General features: G+C 35.8%; 2 protein-coding genes and 1 non-coding gene across 3 annotated transcripts; all 3 read left to right on the forward strand.

Moving 5' to 3' along the window:
- Positions 1-821: 821 nt before the first annotated feature.
- On the forward strand, positions 822-7,291 carry LOC107487851 (vacuolar sorting protein 39). The gene is made up of 12 exons (XM_016108536.3): positions 822-1,406; positions 1,497-1,708; positions 1,901-2,032; positions 2,155-2,298; positions 2,513-2,625; positions 3,346-3,772; positions 4,118-4,441; positions 5,161-5,382; positions 5,545-5,787; positions 5,897-6,343; positions 6,503-6,601; positions 6,799-7,291. The coding sequence occupies exons 1-12, from the start codon at positions 986-988 to the stop codon at positions 7,000-7,002; spliced, it is 2,988 nt and encodes a 995-aa protein (XP_015964022.1). The 5' UTR covers positions 822-985; the 3' UTR covers positions 7,003-7,291.
- A 534-nt stretch (positions 7,292-7,825) lies between these two features.
- On the forward strand, positions 7,826-7,897 carry TRNAQ-CUG (transfer RNA glutamine (anticodon CUG)). Its single transcript has one exon. It is a non-coding gene; the product is annotated as a tRNA-Gln (tRNA).
- Positions 7,898-15,661: 7,764 nt separating this feature from the next.
- LOC107487849 (protein RADIALIS-like 3) lies at positions 15,662-17,251 on the forward strand. Its single transcript, XM_016108534.3, has 2 exons — positions 15,662-16,417; positions 17,113-17,251. The coding sequence occupies exons 1-2, from the start codon at positions 16,143-16,145 to the stop codon at positions 17,135-17,137; spliced, it is 300 nt and encodes a 99-aa protein (XP_015964020.1). The 5' UTR covers positions 15,662-16,142; the 3' UTR covers positions 17,138-17,251.
- The last annotated feature ends 510 nt before the right edge of the window (positions 17,252-17,761 follow it).

Genomic DNA, 17,761 nt, shown 5'->3' on the forward strand with positions numbered 1-17,761 from the left:
TTAAAAAGTAATAAAAAATTTTTTTGTGGTATAATTAAAATAAATTTATTAAAAAGTATTCATGAGCTATCAATAATGGACAGAAGAGTATTGTATAGAATTCGAATTGCTCACCATATAATTCGAATCAGAGTGATTGAACTTTCCATGCGTCGAATCATGTAATATCTCACCATATAATTTAAAAAAATTTATTAAAAAATATTCATGAGCTATTAAAAATAGACAAAAGAGTATTGTATGGAATTTGAATTGATAGCTCATTAATATTTAAAAAAAGTCTCGTAATTAAATATTTTGTTAGATTTTTTTTAATGCATGAAATAAAATATATTTTTTTTAATTTTAAATTATTATTTTTTAATTCTTGGCTTATTTTAGTGTTTTGCCCTATTTTTAATGTATGTGTTGTATTAAATGTTTATTCAATAAGAATTAGTTAATTTAATAGTTAATTTATATTTATATATATAATATAATTATAATTAAAAATAGATTTAAAAATCAATTATATAATAATTTTTGAATAAATACTCAGTTTGGTATTTGAAACTTCACACTTAAATCAAGTTGGTCTTCAAATTATATTTTAATCAGCTTAATGTTCAGTAATTATTTATTTATTTCAATGAATCACATAACTTTCTATCGGCTCTTTATGCAATCACTCCAACTATTAGCAAGAGCAAGAATTTCTTTGTTTTGGTAAAAAGTAAAAACTATAGTTAGTATAGAAAAAGAATTAATCATTTTTCTTAAAAGAAACTAAGAAAGTCTAGTGACTAGTTGATTTAAATCTTGTTTAGAAACTAACTTATGCAAGTGAAGCATTTACCTAATCATTTCTCAGCTTGGTTTGACGGTTTGACCCCTCCCTTGTGGGTGCTGCTGCTTTTCTGGGGCGTTTCCTCCGCGGGCTGAGGGGAGTAAGCTTCAAGTCCAAAATAATGTCGGAATTGAATTGAGTAAACTTCAAAAGTTGAAGATGGTGCACAGCGCTTACGACTGTGTGCAGCTGGTTGCCGATTGCCCTTCCAAGATCGATGCCGTCGAATCTTACGGCTCCAAGCTCCTCGCCGCATGCTCCGATGGATCTCTCCGCATCTACTCTCCCCAGTCCCACTCACAACCCTCCGATCAACACTCTCCCCTCCACCAAGAACCTTACGCGCTCGAGAAGACCCTCGCCGGTTTCGCCAGGAGGCCTCTCATCTCCATGGAGGTCCTCCACTCCAGGGAGCTCCTCCTCTCTCTCTCCGAATCCATCGCCTTCCACCGCCTCCCTTCCTTCGAGACCTTCGCCGTCATCACCAAGGCCAAGGGCGCCAACGCCTTTGATTGGGACGATCGCCGCGGCTTCCTCTGCTTCGCTCGCCAGAAGCGCGTCTGCATCTTCCGACATGACGGTTATTATCATAATTTTTTCCGTTACAAACTCAACCCTTAGCTAATTTTGTTGAGATTCTGTTATGGAATGTGGTTGTGTGTGGTTGCAGGTGGGAGGGGATTCGTGGAGGTGAAGGAGTTCGGTGTTCCGGACGTGGTGAAGTCCATGTGTTGGTGCGGTGAGAATATCTGTTTGGGGATTCGAAGAGAGTATGTCATTCTCAACGCTACAAACGGCGCTTTATCCGAGGTCTTCACTTCCGGTAGACTTGCGCCACCGCTAGTAGTTTCTCTCCCTTCCGGAGAGCTTCTTCTCGGAAAGGTATCTGCTATTATCTACTCTTTGATATAATGTGAATTTGAAAACTGTGAATATGTGATGATGATTTACTTCACTGGAAAATGAAATCCATATGCAATGCTGCTGTTACTTTCTTTTTCTTCTTTCTTTTTTTGTTCTGCTGTATATTGTAGATTCTTAGTATTCTTGTTGACTTATTATTGTTCATTTCAGGAGAATATTGGGGTATTTGTGGACCAGAATGGGAAGCTTCTTCCAGAAGGTAGGATTTGTTGGTCGGAGGCACCCACGGAGGTTGTAATTCAGAAGCCATATGCCGCGGCTCTACTGCCAAGATTTGTGGAGGTAGTTGTCTAACTGAGTTTCTTTGAAAATGTGTAACTGTTCCTTTATTATTGTAATTTGTAAGAGAAGCTGTGGATAATTGTTGTGTACTTAAATTGTTTTGTAATTCTTGCATTTTGCAGATTCGATCCCTCCGTGATCCTTATCCGCTGATTCAAACAGTTGTTCTTCGAAATGTTCGTCATATCCGACACAGCAATAACTCTGTCATACTTGCTTTAGATAATTCTATACATGGCCTCTTCCCTGTTCCTCTTGGAGCCCAGGTCTTGCTTTTATTATGATACAATAGATATCTTTGCTCTTTTGCCATACCATCTGTTTCTGGCTTTCTGGTTCTTAAGGTTGTCAGGGACAAAAAAGTGAACCAAATTACTCCTTTTTATGATTTCTTGTTATAGAAATAGAATGTTGTACATATTTGATTTTATGTGTTAAGTTTTTAACCAATAAGTTAACAGTCCTGTCATTTTGTCGCAGATTGTCCAATTAACAGCATCCGGAAACTTTGAGGAGGCCTTGTCATTATGCAAGCTCCTTCCACCTGAAGATGCAAGTCTGCGTGCTGCAAAGGAGGGGTCTATTCATATTAGGTTATATGCCATTATGAGATTTTTTTTCCTTTTAATTAAACAAACCATTAGGATGATTGCTTTTGTGTTTTAAGTTCATTATATCATTTTATAGCACTGGTTAATGCTTAAGAAAGGTTCTGTCACTAAGAAACTTATTTAAGCTTTTTTTGCATGGAAATAAGTTAATTACACACTAATTTCTATCTCGACTTGTAGTCTTTAAACTTGCTATAGGATAATTATGGTTGAATTCTATTTGATGTTTGCACATTTTATCCAGGATGAATTGTGATCAGTTTGCCAATAAGAGTTCATGTGAAGGATAATAATGTCTAATGTTTATTTTTTTCTGTTACTAACGCTTCATGTAAAGTTTAGCTTCCTTCAGCTTGTTTTTGGATATTATATAGAGCATATTTTTCAGCTTTATATATTTGTTAACATTACGAAGACTTGACATGTGAGATAAAGTGAATTATTTCCTTTCAAGTTTCCAACTACTATGTTTTAATCCTGTAATATTGGTAAAGAAATGCCTAATGGTCCATTAATGTGGATGAAATGATTCCCAAGGTAAATGATAAGCATAACATTGTTCGATGAAAGTTTTTGCCTCTCCTGTATTCACTTAGTAGTTAATATCTCTCCTATATTACTTTCAAATTCTCAATCTAATAATTTTGTACTAAGCATTTTTTTTTCAAGCTGTTAAATGTGTTTCTTTATATGTTGTCTCAGATATGCCCACTATCTTTTTGAGAATGGGAGCTATGAGGAGGCAATGGAACATTTTCTGGCATCTCAAGTAGATATAACCTATGTTCTTTCTCTATATCCATCCATTATCCTTCCAAAGACAACTATTGTTCATGAGCCAGAGAAGTTGGACATTTATGGGGATGCTTCATATCTCCCCAGAGGTTCTTCAGGCTTGTCAGATGATATGGAATACCCATCAACATCTCATATGTTAGAATCTGATGAGCATGTGGCACTTGAATCCAAAAAAACAAGCCATAATATGCTTATGGCACTAATAAAGTATTTACAGAAGAAGAGAAATAGTTTTATAGAGAAAGCGACTGCAGAGGGAACGGAAGAAGTTGTTTTAGATGCAGTTGGGAATAACTTTGCATCCTACAATAGATTTAAGAAAACAAACAAGGTAAATTAGGCTAACCCTTTTTTTCTCCTGTTTTTGGTAATTTAATGTATCTCCAATATGTGGTGGCAATGATTATGCTTGGTAAAAGTTAAAAGTGACATCTATCCACTTGGAGTCCAACTATATTAGTTTTATGATTGTAGAAATTTTTTATTGACAATATTACAAAATAGGAACCTACCCAAGTACCGTGGATCTTCATAGGACATTTGTAGCATTGGTGATGAAGCTGTGGGGCACATGATAGCCTTAAATATGTTTTGAAATATTATAAATTTGATAAAAAAAAAGTTCTGTTTTTATTCAAATTTTAAGAGTTATGATTGTTGAAATTATTGATGGCAGGGGCGTGGTAGTATACCCATTAGCTCCGGAGCTCGGGAGATGGCTTCAATATTAGACACTGCTCTACTCCAAGCATTGCTTCTTACTGGACAATCTTCTGCTGCTTTAGAGTTACTGAGAGGTCTTAACTACTGTGATTTGAAAATATGTGAAGAAATTCTTCAAAAGGGAAATCATCATGCTGCTTTATTAGAACTTTACAAGTGCAACTCATTGCACCGGGAAGCACTTGAACTTCTTCACAAATTGGTGGAAGAGTCAAAGTCTAGCCAGTCAGAAATTACCCATAGGTTTAAGCCTGAGGACATCGTTGAGTATCTTAAGGTAAAGTTTATATTTAGTTGATGACTATCCTTTCAAAATTTTTTTTTCTTACAAGTTTTAAAAAGGCTTAGAGGGTGAGCCTCAGCATAAAAGTAAAGTTCTTGCCTTGTGACATACATGTCACAAATCCAAATCTTGGAAACAGCTTCTCAGGGAGCTACTTACATCTAACCATCCCAAGCTTCATGTGAGGAGCACAGTGCACTGGTTTGTCCTTTCAAAATTTTAGAGGACTTTCATGGCAATTCTTTATATTTGCCTAGTGGCATCTGAATCTGACTATATGAGATTCTATACTTCTGTAAAGTGATATCAACTCCGCAACAATTGTTGGTACATATATTGGGCACGTCCTTTAAAAAACAATGAACATAGGTTTTAGCCTTAGTTGAGATTATTTTGAACGTATTATAAGTTATAATGCACCACTCCCAAAAAACATGTGCATGTGCACACAGATACACACACACATAACATGGCACTGTGTATGCTGAAAACAATTGTATATACATGTTTTTTTGTGTTGGCATATACATGTTTTCCTTTTCTGGCATCTAGCTGTGATGAAAAAGTTTTAGTCACTGACAGATTTGTCAAAAAGGTATTCAATTTCCATTTTGCTTGGATACAAGTTCACCCAAGATAAAGTTGTTATTTTATATCCGTTCTGCACAAGTTATTTTTTATCCTGTTTTTAACTTGGTTGACTTCTGTTGCAGCCACTGTGTGGGACAGACCCCATACTTGTTCTAGAGTTCTCAATGCTTGTTCTTGAAAGCTGTCCAACGCAAACTATTGAGCTCTTTCTGTCCGGCAATATTCCAGCTGATATGGTGAACTCGTATTTGAAGCAGCATTCTCCAAACATGCAAGCTAGATACTTGGAGCTCATGCTTGCAATGAACGAGAATGCCATATCTGGCAATTTGCAAAGTGAAATGGTGAGGAATCTCTTGCATTTTATCATCGCTGTATGGGCTGAAGCAATTCAAACATATTGCAAAAACATCTTGTGATGATGCTGTAACCAAGCTGCTTTACTATTAGCAGTATTGATGCTTGATGAAAATAATAGTTTTTTTTTTATTTATTCTGCAATGTAGGTAAACATCTATCTCTCAGAGGTGCTTGATTGGTACACGGATTTATGTGCTCAACAGAAATGGGATGAGAAGGTTTATTCCCCAACAAGGAAAAAGCTGTTGTCTGCCTTAGAGAGTATATCTGGTTACAATCCAGAGACTCTGCTGAAACGTTTTCCCCCAGATGCATTATATGAAGAGCGTGCAATATTGTTGGGAAAAATGAACCTACATGAACTGGCATTATCTTTGTATGTTCATAAGGTAAATCAAGCATATATATTCTTCTATTTAGTGCAGAGTTTCTAATGCACTTAAGTCATTGCTACCTCTGTGAATTTATCATATAATTTAGTGTACCTTTCATTTGTAGCTTAATGTTCCAGAAATGGCTTTGTCTTATTGTGATCGGGTGTATGAGTCTATGCATCAGACATCAGTTAAATATCCCAACAACATATACCTTACGCTTATGCAAATCTATTTGAATCCTCGGAGGACAACTGCAAGCTTTGAAGACAAAATTATAAATCTGTTGTCCCCTCAAAATACCACCACACGAAAAGTTGGTTCAGCAACATCAGTAAAACCTAAAGGAGCCCGAGTAACCAAGAAAATTGCTTCAATAGAAGGAGCAGAGGACACAAAAGTTAGTTCAAGCAGCACCGACAGTAGCAGGAGTGATGGGGATGGGGATGAATTTAGTGAGGATGGTTCTACTATCATGCTTGATAAGGTCCTTGATTTGTTGGGACGCAGATGGGACAGAATAAATGGAGCTCATGCCCTTAAACTTTTACCAAGAGAGACTAAATTACAGGTTTGCATTGCTTGCTGCTGCGCTATAGATGGAGACCACTCATAAGTCAGTTTTGGTTGTTCTACTTTTGATTGTAGTGGTTTTGTCAGTGAGAGTTTACTTCTGTAAGATATTGTTTAGTCTCTTCAATCTGGTAAAAGATTTATCTATTATCTGCAGGACTTGCTTTCATTTCTTGGACCCCTTGTTAGAAAATCCAGTGAAATGCAGCGTAATTGCTCAGTCATCAAGAGCCTGAGACAGAGTGAGAACCTTCAGGTAAGAATACATCTATAATTAATATGCATAATATTTTGAGGAGGAATTGTGTAGTTAGACGTTAGACGCAGTAGCATGAATTTATTGTTCTATATCGTTACTTCTAGTATTTGTACTGTGGTGATGCAAACGCATTTGCCTATTCAGCTATTTCTATTTTGTTATTTCCTTGGCATGATTCAACTTGCTTTGCACAGGTGAAAGATGAACTCTATAGTCAGAGGAAAGCAGCTGTGAAGATAAGCAGTGAAAGCATGTGTTCTTTGTGCCACAAAAAGATAGGGACTAGTGTTTTCGCAGTCTACCCGAATGGGAGCACTCTCGTGCACTTTGTCTGTTTCAGAGATTCTCAAAATATGAAAGCTGTGGCCAAAGGGTCTCAAATGAGGAGGCGATTATGAAAAGGAAACCCATATTTCAATTGTTGGTCCTGTTGTATCAGCTGTGAGATCTTTTTCGTTTTTGTTTTGTTCTTCTGAAAAGTGAGATTTGATGTGAATGTTGTCGTGTGTATCCGGTTTAATCCCTTTTCTTTTTTGGCGTTGTAAATATCGGGTTAGAGACTTACGAGTGTGACATTTTTGTATTTTGAGCATTGGAAGGGAGCAGTAGATTTTCCACTCATTTCCCCTCTCGTGTATCATTCAACATTATATCATTATATGATCGATGTTAAATTTCAATACCTAATTTTATGGCTTTCATCCTGAACTCCGCCCTCGTAGGTATTTGGTTTGTAATTTAAGTTCACTCTTGAAAATCTCAAAATACTACATAGTCACACGCCTCTTGTATTTGCTTATTCACTGATTCATTGATTTATATTAATCTTTTAAGCATATGATCTTGTAGACTTTTAACTGCCACAAATACATGTGATAAGGAAAAAAGAATGTTTATCACCTATAATTTTTCAAATTGATGTGATAGTTAGTGAATTCAAATAAATGACAGTTTGATTTTTGGTGGGCACTTTTTGGTACTAAATTCATTATTCATCTATTATGGTGAAATTTATATACAGTCTAAAATTGATATTTAAAATTGTTAAATAATTTGACAAGTTTGACTAAATTATTAAACATTTTTAATTATCAATTTCATATGAAGATAAATGCATATAAATCTTCAAACCCAAATATTTCCTCCTTCCAATATAGTTGAGATCATGTATTCATGATACATTATGTGATATCTTTCCATATATCTGATTTATCACCAAATGGTCCCATGGTCTAGTGGTTAGGACATTGGACTCTGAATCCAGTAACCCGAGTTCAAATTTCGGTGGGACCTTCTTAAATTTTCATTTCGTTTATGGGCTTGTGCTTGTATTTTCTTAAATATAGTGTTTGTGAACGTATTTTTTAAGAACTTAAGATACTTTTTAATGTTTATATTTTTTAAATTAAAAATTTTAATATAATTTTATATATTAATAAATATAGTCCAGTTATACATCTAAGTGTTTTTGGTAATTAAATTTAATTAAGTTGGTCCAAACTTAACAAAGACTATTTTTATTACACCAACGTATACACATGCGCATTTCAATAACGCAAAATATATCATTCTTCGTCTTCGTCTTGTCCTTCTTCTTCTCTTTTGTTATGGTCATAAAGAAGTCATACAAGAATTTGAGGATAATTATGGTCCATGGATGCTGATACAAAGGACAACACGTGGCAAGAAATCTGCAAGGGGAGGAGGTGAAGGTACAAGTAGTGGTGAAGGTGAAAAAAGAAAGGAAAATATAGTTGTCAAGGGGAGAATTCCTTCGAAATTTGCCGTGTTGGTGAATGGGGAATCTAATGTGCAGCAGAGTGATGAAATCGTGGAAGCTTCTATTGCCAATGCCACATCTACAGGTAAAGACAAGAGTAAATTTTTCACACAGCAAAAGAAGAGCCATAACAAGACCCTGTCAGCCACTCCCAAGCCCATTTCTGCTAGCGCTCCAAAAAAGCAAGATGGCCCATCTAGTCTGCTAAATTCAAAAACTCCTACTGCTAATGGAAGCCCAATGAATGTTGACCCCAAAAGCCTCCCATCTGACAAAACCCACATGTCCACCCAAACCCAACAAAATACCCAATCTATTCAACCCAACCAGTGTCACCATCCAGTCCATACAAAGCTTCTTTCTTCCCAAGTTAGCCAAACACAATCCACCCCACAATTCTTTATGAATGAGACCACATGCATCGAAAATCAAGTGAGTAGACACCAAGAAAATTGGGTTTCTCAAAATCCGATTAGTCCAAACTTCTGCCAAGAAGTTCCTATCACTGGTGTGGATCCACCTGACCCAAAACCTCCAGAATTTAGGTCAATGGAGACAGAAATATTAATCCAGGCAATGGAAAAATATGAAGAAAAAGAAGATATGAGAGTTGACCAGATCCAGGAAGGAACCCCTCTGAGGGAGGAGGACATGCAGTGTGTCTAAGGAGCCTTTGTCTTCTTAAGCGGTGATGTTCCCTCTTTTTGTTCTAGTTATTTATGATTTTATTATCATGGAATATTAGAGGAGTGGCCAACAAAGCCACTATAAACACGTTGAAAGAGCTCTGCAGGCAATATAAGCCAGACATTGTGCTTCTGTATGAAACTAAGTGTAGTGAAAGCGAAAAATGTTGTTAAAGAGCTGGGTTTTTCTTTCTCTCATAGAGAAGAAGCAGTGGGTTTTGTTGGGGGAATATGGGCCCTTTGGAAAAATGCCAATTTAGATATTAGTATTGTTTACTCCCACCCTCAACTTGTTCAATTAGAAATTATTGACAGTGATAAAGGTAGATGGTCGCTTTCTGCAGTTTATGCTAGCCCTCAGGAGGATACAAGGAGAATTTTTAAAAATAAAATTTCTGAAATGGCTGCTAATATAGTTGGTCCCTGGATGTTGGTAGGGAATTTTAACGAAATAGCAGAGACCACAGAAAAAAAGGTGGAACCGCTGTAAACAGACATGCTTGCAGTCGTTTCAGGAGATGGATTAACGATTGTCAGCTTTTGGATTTGGGATTTGTTGGCTCCAAATTTACATAGAAAGGGGGAGTCAGAGAAGGCATGGACAGAGTTTTTAAGAGATTAGATAGGGCACTTGCAAATGCACAATGGAGAACTCTCTTCCCAGAAGCCTATGTTTCAGTTCTTCCTAGAGTCAACTCCGATCATCATCCTCTGTTGGTTAACTTGAAGCCTTCCCGAACTGATAAAGGTGTTAAACCTTTCAGGTTTGAAGCAATGTGGGAAACACATCCAGAGTTTGTTGATTTCATTAATAAGATGTGGAAAAATGCCCTCCCGACGCCCCAAGCCTTATGTATGTTGTCTGATGAGCTACAGATATGGAACAAGGAAAAATTTGGCCACATTTTTAAGGAAAAAAGGAGACTACTAAATCGAATTGTGGGTATTCAAAAATCCCCCAATTATGGCACAAATTCTTTCTTAGAAAACTTGGAACAAAGACTAGAAGGAGAACTAGAGGAGATTCTGAATAGAGAAGAAGTCTTCTGGATGCAGAAGTCGAGACAACAGTGGCTGGTTGAAGGAGATAGAAACACCAAGTTTTACCACACAAAAACTCTTGTGAGGAGAAGAAGAAATAAAATTCTCAAACTTAGAATTGCAAATGGTATTTAGTGTGACAATCAAGATGTTTTAAAAGGCGCTGCTTGCAAATTTTTTATTGATCTATATAAGGAGGATAACTTTGGGAGATCCCCTCTTTCTACTAATCTTTCATATCCATCAATGGATGAGGTGCATAGAAGAAATATGTTGAAGTCCTTGACGTACGATGAAATTAAAAGAGCCTTATTTGGCATTGGTTCTTTAAAGGCACCTGGGGAAGATGGATTTCCAGCCCTTTTCTTCAAGGAGCATTGGGAAACAGTTGGAAATTCTTTTGTTCAGTTTATTCAAAGCCTATGGAGGGATCCCACTCTGATTCAGGGGTCAACAACACTTTAATAGCTCTCATTCCAAAGAGCAAACAACCAGAATTTCTCACCCAATTCAGACCAATTGCGTTGTGCAATGTGTATAAATGCCTCACAAAAATCTTGGTGGAAAGAATCAAACCTACCCTCCAAGGAAGAATAGCTCCGAACCAATCCAGTTTTATTCCGGGAAGGATAATTCATGATAACATAATTATAGCTAAGGAGATGGTGCACTCTATGAGACGGATGAAAGGAAGAAAGCAATTTATGGCCATCAAGATAGACTTTGAGAAAGTTTATGACCGGTTTAATTGGAGTTTTCTTGAAAACTGCTTAATAGAATTCAATATTCCAATTCAGACGTGCAGAATCATTATGTCTTGTGTGAGGTCAGTATCATACAACCTTCTTTGGAATGGGTGCAAAACAGGTCAGTTCAACCCTTCTCGGGGAATTAGGTAAGGGGACCCGATTTCACCCTATCTCTTTGTTATAGCTACGGACAAGCTATCCCATTTAATAGAGGATAGGGTAAGAAATGGTGATTGGTGTCCAATGAAGGCGGGGAGGGATGGTCCCTACATCTCACATCTTCTTTTTGCGGATGATCTTCTTTTATTTGCGGAAGCGAACAGTGCTCAAATGCATATGATTGTGGACACTCTTAAACTTTTTGGTGAAGCATCAGGGTTCAAAATAAATACCAACAAGACTTCCATCTTTTTTTCTAGTAAGGTGGAAAATAACATGAGGAGCAGATTGTGTGACATGAGTGGCTATAAGAAAACCAAAAGTATTGGAAGGTACTTAGGTGCTGTGATCCAAGGCAAGGGAAGAGTTAGAGATAACTATAAGCATGTCCTAAATAGAGTCAACAACAAGCTGGGGGGATGGAAAGCTAGCTGCCTATCCTTCGCAGGCAGGTTAACTTTAGCACAAAAGGTGCTAGCTCCAATACTCAATTTCGACATGATGCACTCAAGAATACCCAAAGGAATCATATATGAGGTTGAAAAGCTTCAACGAAAATTTATTTGGGGAGAGGATCAAAATGCTCGCAAAATTCACGCTATGAGTTGGAACACTCTGTGCAAGCCGAAATGTGAAGGAGGCCTAGGCTTTCACAAACTCACCCACATGAATGAAGCCTTTATGTGCAAGATTCTTTGGAGATTAATTAATGAACAAGATGAGCTATGGATTGATGTTTTATATAGTAAGTATGGAAGGGGCAAGAACCTTCTCAATGAATTTCCTGTGACAGCAACGGATTCTCTGCTTTGGAAGGATCTGGCTAAGTCATAGAAACAATTTAGACAGCATATAGCATTCAATGTAGGAAATGGAGAAAGCATAAATTTTTGGGGTGATAAGTGGATGAGAAACTGCCCACCTTTGGAAGAAAGGGTAATTGCACCCTTATGCAACGAAGAAAGAAACTGTAGAGTGGTTAATTATGTGAATAGTGATGGTGATTGGGATCTGGACAGGCTTCGGGTATTCTTACCTCAAGCAGATCTGAACAAAATTAGAGCCATACCAGCCCCAAATAATGTGTTGGAGGCAGACAGAATTTTTTGGGATTTAACACAAGATGGAGACTTCACTGTGGCTAGTGCATATCACGCCATAGCAAATCGACCTGGTGTTGTAGATGTAACCTGGAACCTGATTTGGAAATGGTCGGGACCTCAACGAATCAAAATATTTAATTGGTTGGCTGCCATAAGAGAATTATGATCTCAACCAGGAGGGCAAGACTCTTTGGCTCTCCTCCAGATTGTCATCGGTGTGCGGGTGTTCCCGAGACGATGGAGCATGTGATCTATGACTGTCCTGCAGCGTCTAAGCTTTGGACGCAACTCATTCATCCTTCTAAGTTGAGTTATTTTTTTAGAGCTCCCTTCGATGTCTGGTTTCGTTGGAATTTAGTAGAGGAAATTGGACAAAATAGCCAAATCAAATGGTTGACCATCTTCATGACAACCACTTGGATGATTTGGAAATGGCGAAACAAAGAATTATTTTTCCCACCGTTTAAAAGGCCTCATAATGCTTCCTTCAACATCCTTCCATGTGCCCATGAGATAACCACAGCTTTCAACAAAGCCAGTTTCATGACAGGGAGCACAAGAAGGAGAGTAGAAGCTCAAATAGCTTGGACACCCCCTCCAAGTGGATGGATAAAACTCAACACAGATGGAGCCTCATCCGGAAATCCAGGACATGCAGGTTGTGGAGGTTTATTTAGAAGCGAAGAGGGAGTTTGGATTGCAGGGTATATGGTCAATCTTGGGTGTTGCTCAGCCTTTCAAGCGGAACTTTGGACAGTGTTTCATGGCCTTAGAGTAGGCTAGCGATTGGGTTTGAAGAAGATTCTAGTCGAGTTAGATTCCCTAGCAGCTTATACAGTGATCACCCAAGAGCAGAAAAAAAACAAACATCCAGAAAAATTAGTGCGACTTATTGGTGCACTGCTAAGACAAGATTGGGATGTTATGCTCAAGCACACCTACCGAGAAGGCAACAGAGTAGCAGATATTTTGGCCAAGGAGAGCTTGATTTGTGACTTTGGGCTAATCTTTCTTGATTTGCCTCCTTCAAGTATTAGGCAATGCTTAGATGAGGACATCAGAGGGGTATCATTACCCCGATTAATTTCTATCTCTGCTGTTTAGTTTTGGGTCCCAGGACCCCGACTCTCAACCGAAAAAAAATCACCAACAACACTAACATTTTGCTAACATCTTTATTAGTTCTGATTTTCTCTGATGTCATCATTAAATAATTTTGGTTCATTTTTTAGTTAATTTTGGTTCATTTGTGAATTAATTTCTATTCATTTGTGTGTTAATTGAGATTCACCTGATGCTGTTGATAAGTATTGACCAAATTTTTTATTTTTTAAGTAATTTCGGTTTATTTCTTAGTTTATTTGAGATTCATTTGGATCTAGAAATAAATTCGATGTATTTGTGTTAATTGAGGTTCACTTGATGCTACTGATAAGTATTGACCAATTTTTTTTACAAAGAAAAATGAAATTATTCATTATCATTTTATTCAATTGCATTAGATTCCACTCTATTCCATTCAATTAGTTCAAATTTGAACAAGTAATAAAAAAACCCCAATCATCAATAAAAATACATCAAATTTATTTTTGGATCCAATGAACCGAAATTACTTAAAGAATAAAAAATTTGGTCAATACTTATCAGCAGCATCAAGTAAACCTCAATTAGCACACAAATGAACCGAAATTAGTTCAAATTTAAACAAATAGTCAATAAGACTTAATCATTAACAAAAACACATGGAATTCATGTCTGGATCCAAATGAATCTCAACTAAACTAAGAAATAAACCGAAATTACTTAAGGAATAACAAATTTGGTCAATACTTATCAGTAGCATCAAGTGAACCTCAATTAACACATAAATAAACCGAAATAAATTAAGAAATGAATCGAACTTATTTAATAATGGCAGCAGAAAAAATCAGAACTAATAAAGATGTTTGTAAAATGTTGGTGTTATTGGTGATGACGATAATGAAAAAGAAAAAGAAAAAGAAGAAGACGCAACATTGGAAAAGAACTTACGTGCGCAAATTTAGAGGAAGAAGAAGAGAAGAAGAAAAAGAACCCATGTACGCGAAGTTGGAAGAAGAAGGATGAGAAAGAGGAGGAGGAGGAGGAAACAGAGAAAGAAAAGAAAATGGAGAAAGAAAAAAAAAGGCACCTAATTTAAAAAATTGTTATAATAACTTAATTAGTTAAACTTAATTAAATATTTTATTTAGATGTAGAGCTTTGTTGTAATAAATATTTACATTTTTTGTTACTCTTATTTTTATATCTATTAAATCATTTTAAAATGTTAAAAACAATTTTATTAAACACAATATTTTTATTTTTTTTACTTATTAAAAGTTAGTTTATTTTATTTACTAAACATAATTGTTACATCTTTAAAAATTATTTAAAAAAATAAATTTAATAAATTATTTTAAAAGAAAAACAAAACTTTACCAAATTAGGCTCTACTATGGAAAAGCTTTATTAACGTCAATAAAATGTGAACAAAAGAGATTGTAAGGGTTTTAGTTGAACCTTAATAATAAGTATTTAACTGTCGTAAGAATATATATTAAAATTATCAATTAAAAATTTTTTTTCTACTAATATAATTTTGGGGCACGTGTTAATAATAATAATAATAATAATAATAATAATAATAATAATAATATACACTTGGTCGTCTCTTAGCTTCATTCCTTGCTTTATAAATACTAAATAGGAAGAGATATTAAAAAAAACAAAACAATCAAAATGCACTCTTGCATTGTTGCAACAGCAAGCATTAGCTGAAAGTGTTTGATATAGTGACTAAAAATTATTGTTTAATTACTAAAAATAATTAAATAATTAATTTTAAATTTATAAATATAAAAAAATTTAAAATATTTAAAAATTACTATAAAAATAAATTAAATAAAAATTAGATACTAAATAAAAAATATTATACAATTGGCCATCGAATTGGCCAGCGAATAATAGTGAAGAAAGTACGATACTACATTCTTAAAAAGCACGCATTCCCCAACACGGCAACACCCACAAAAAGCACCCGGTTTCATGTCTTTACATCCGAAGAAAATTGCGGAATAGTGCTCAAATAGTGAGATTCGAGATCTTTGAATTAAAATTTTGTTGGAGGATTTATTAAAGGATTTTAGTACATACACGTTGCTTTAGTTCTTAAATATTCCAATCCACGTGTTATGGCTTCTTTGTCCTACGTTTCTCTTCAATCAAGAAGGAATTAGCTTTATTAGTTCAAAACCAAGGCCCTATTTCGATATTACAAACTTGAATGTCCTTCCCAAACTAAACAAATACGACTAAAAATGTGACTAAATTTTAGGTATTATCTAATTCGTCAATAAAAATAAAATAAAATCCCCAGCTTTACCTACCAAACTGATCCCTACGGAAACATAAGGAGTAATTATCACATTATAAATTATCAAGGAAAATAAAGTCACTTAACAACTCCAATACTTTAAACGGCACTATCAGTTCATTGTCTCCATCATTTTTATGATAGTTTGTGCTTCAGAGATCACATGACATTAAACAACAATAACAAATCTGGGATATTGGGACTAAAACCCTTCTTGCTGCTTTCTTAGGAACATGAGAAGACTTGAAAAGGAAGCAACTTACTAATCTTCAGAAATAACCTCTTCTCATTTATCAACCATCTGCATGTAGCATCATATTATATAAGCATAGCATTTATAACATGTACTGTGTTTGACTAGTTGTAAACTTTCCATAAACAGTTCAAATGATGCACCAATAACTTGTTTTGCCGTGTCCAGCTTCGAATCCAGTGTCCTATAATATTCACATCCACAGCTTCCTACTCCATTGGGTTCCCCACTTGTCTTTCTACCTATTGCTCTCTCTCTCTCTCTCACCCATTTTTAGCAGTCAAAGATTCTTATATTTTAGTAGCTGCTTGCCTTAGGGTGAAGGATTACTTCATTTTTTCCCATCTCATATTCTCTTCTGGCTTTTGTTGCAATGGCATCAAACACACTCTCCTCTCCCAACTCCAGGTGGACAACCAAGCAGAACAAACTGTTTGAAAATGCCTTGGCAATATACGATGAAGAAACCACAGATCGTTGGTACAAGATAGCCATGTTTGTTGGAGGAACAAATGAAGTGGAAGTCAAGAGACGATATGAGATGCTACTAGAGGACATCAAAGACATTGAGTCAGGCAAGGTTCCACTCCCTGCTTACAAGAGGAATGCTGGATGTAGCAGAGTAAACATCAGCAATGCAGAGCAGAGGTAACTGAGTCCATAAGTAGATTCTTCAAGTGATTCTTCATTTGTTCCTATCTTGCTGAAAACTTCAACTTTCCTAGAAGTATGACTGCACTAATTACTGTTACAAGTTTTGAAACTACTCCCGAGAACTGATTATTGATCATTTGGTCACCCACTTGTCTCTAGTTGGACCCGCTATAAAATATAAATCCCCACCTCACATGAGTAAAAACCCTGTTTATAACCATCAGTCTAGGACAATCAGTAAAAGTTGATTCCCACACATTTTTCTGTTTATGGCAAAACACTCTTTTTGGGGTAAAATCCATGTTAAAAAAACGAATGACAATAGGAGAGCCGCAAAACTTAGTGTATGGACTATGGACCACAATCCCAAACATTAATATTATATTATATGTATATATGTACTGCATACTTCAAACATGCCATTTTATTTGAATGGATGTCTAATTTTAAAATATTTTTTTTATTAAGGAATCCGCTAGTTCTTGTTGGAATCTTTACAGCCCAAGAATGCTATTCGTCTTAAATTTATGTCTACATAGAGGAAAATACATAAAGACTGAGGGACCTGCATTTTTTAGACAGTACTATTAGAGACCAAGTTACTTCAACAAAAGTATAAACAATATTACTAGATACATCCTGCTTGTTTGCTAACGTTTTCTTTCTTTTGGGGTAAAAATTATCTGCAGGCTGAGGAATTTGAAACTGAATTGAAGCCTTATAAGTGAAGAGTTGCACAATGTCTCAAGAAGTCGGTCCTAAAATTATGAGCTTTGGCCATAAGTAACTTTGTATTTTTCTTCCTCAATCCTCTTTTTTTGTTTTTCCTCGCTATCCGGTGTATGTAATAACTTTATTCCGTGCTTAAACTTCACGATGGCATCTCTATCTTTGAAGGAATGAGTGCTCAAAATGAATTTCACATAAGTAACTTCATTCGTATTTTGATGAATTACTAGAATCTAATGTCAGGCTAATTATACATAAAGGCTGAAAATCCACAAGGTCCATGCTTAATTTGACTAGTGAGTACAGTATTAAGCATTCAAAGAGTAACATTAATGGCAATCTTGAAGAGACTGGGGAAGTCCATGAAATAAACAACAAAAGTGGTACTAATTACTCAACACGTAAAAGCAACAAGAAGCAACTATATTACAAATTTACAACAGTCCAATAAAATTCAAGCGTTCTAAGGCAGCAATTACTCACAGAACAGAAACGTTTTTAGTAGAGAATGGATCTGGTGATGATTGAAGAAAGCAGAAAGTCATCTAACTCCTGTTAGATGATGGAAGGGTTCATTTTTGGGTGTCACCCTCCTTTCTGAAATTCTTT

The sequence above is a fragment of the Arachis duranensis genome, chromosome 5 (genome assembly GCF_000817695.3).
Source record: "Arachis duranensis cultivar V14167 chromosome 5, aradu.V14167.gnm2.J7QH, whole genome shotgun sequence".
Classification (NCBI taxonomy): domain Eukaryota; kingdom Viridiplantae; phylum Streptophyta; class Magnoliopsida; order Fabales; family Fabaceae; genus Arachis; species Arachis duranensis.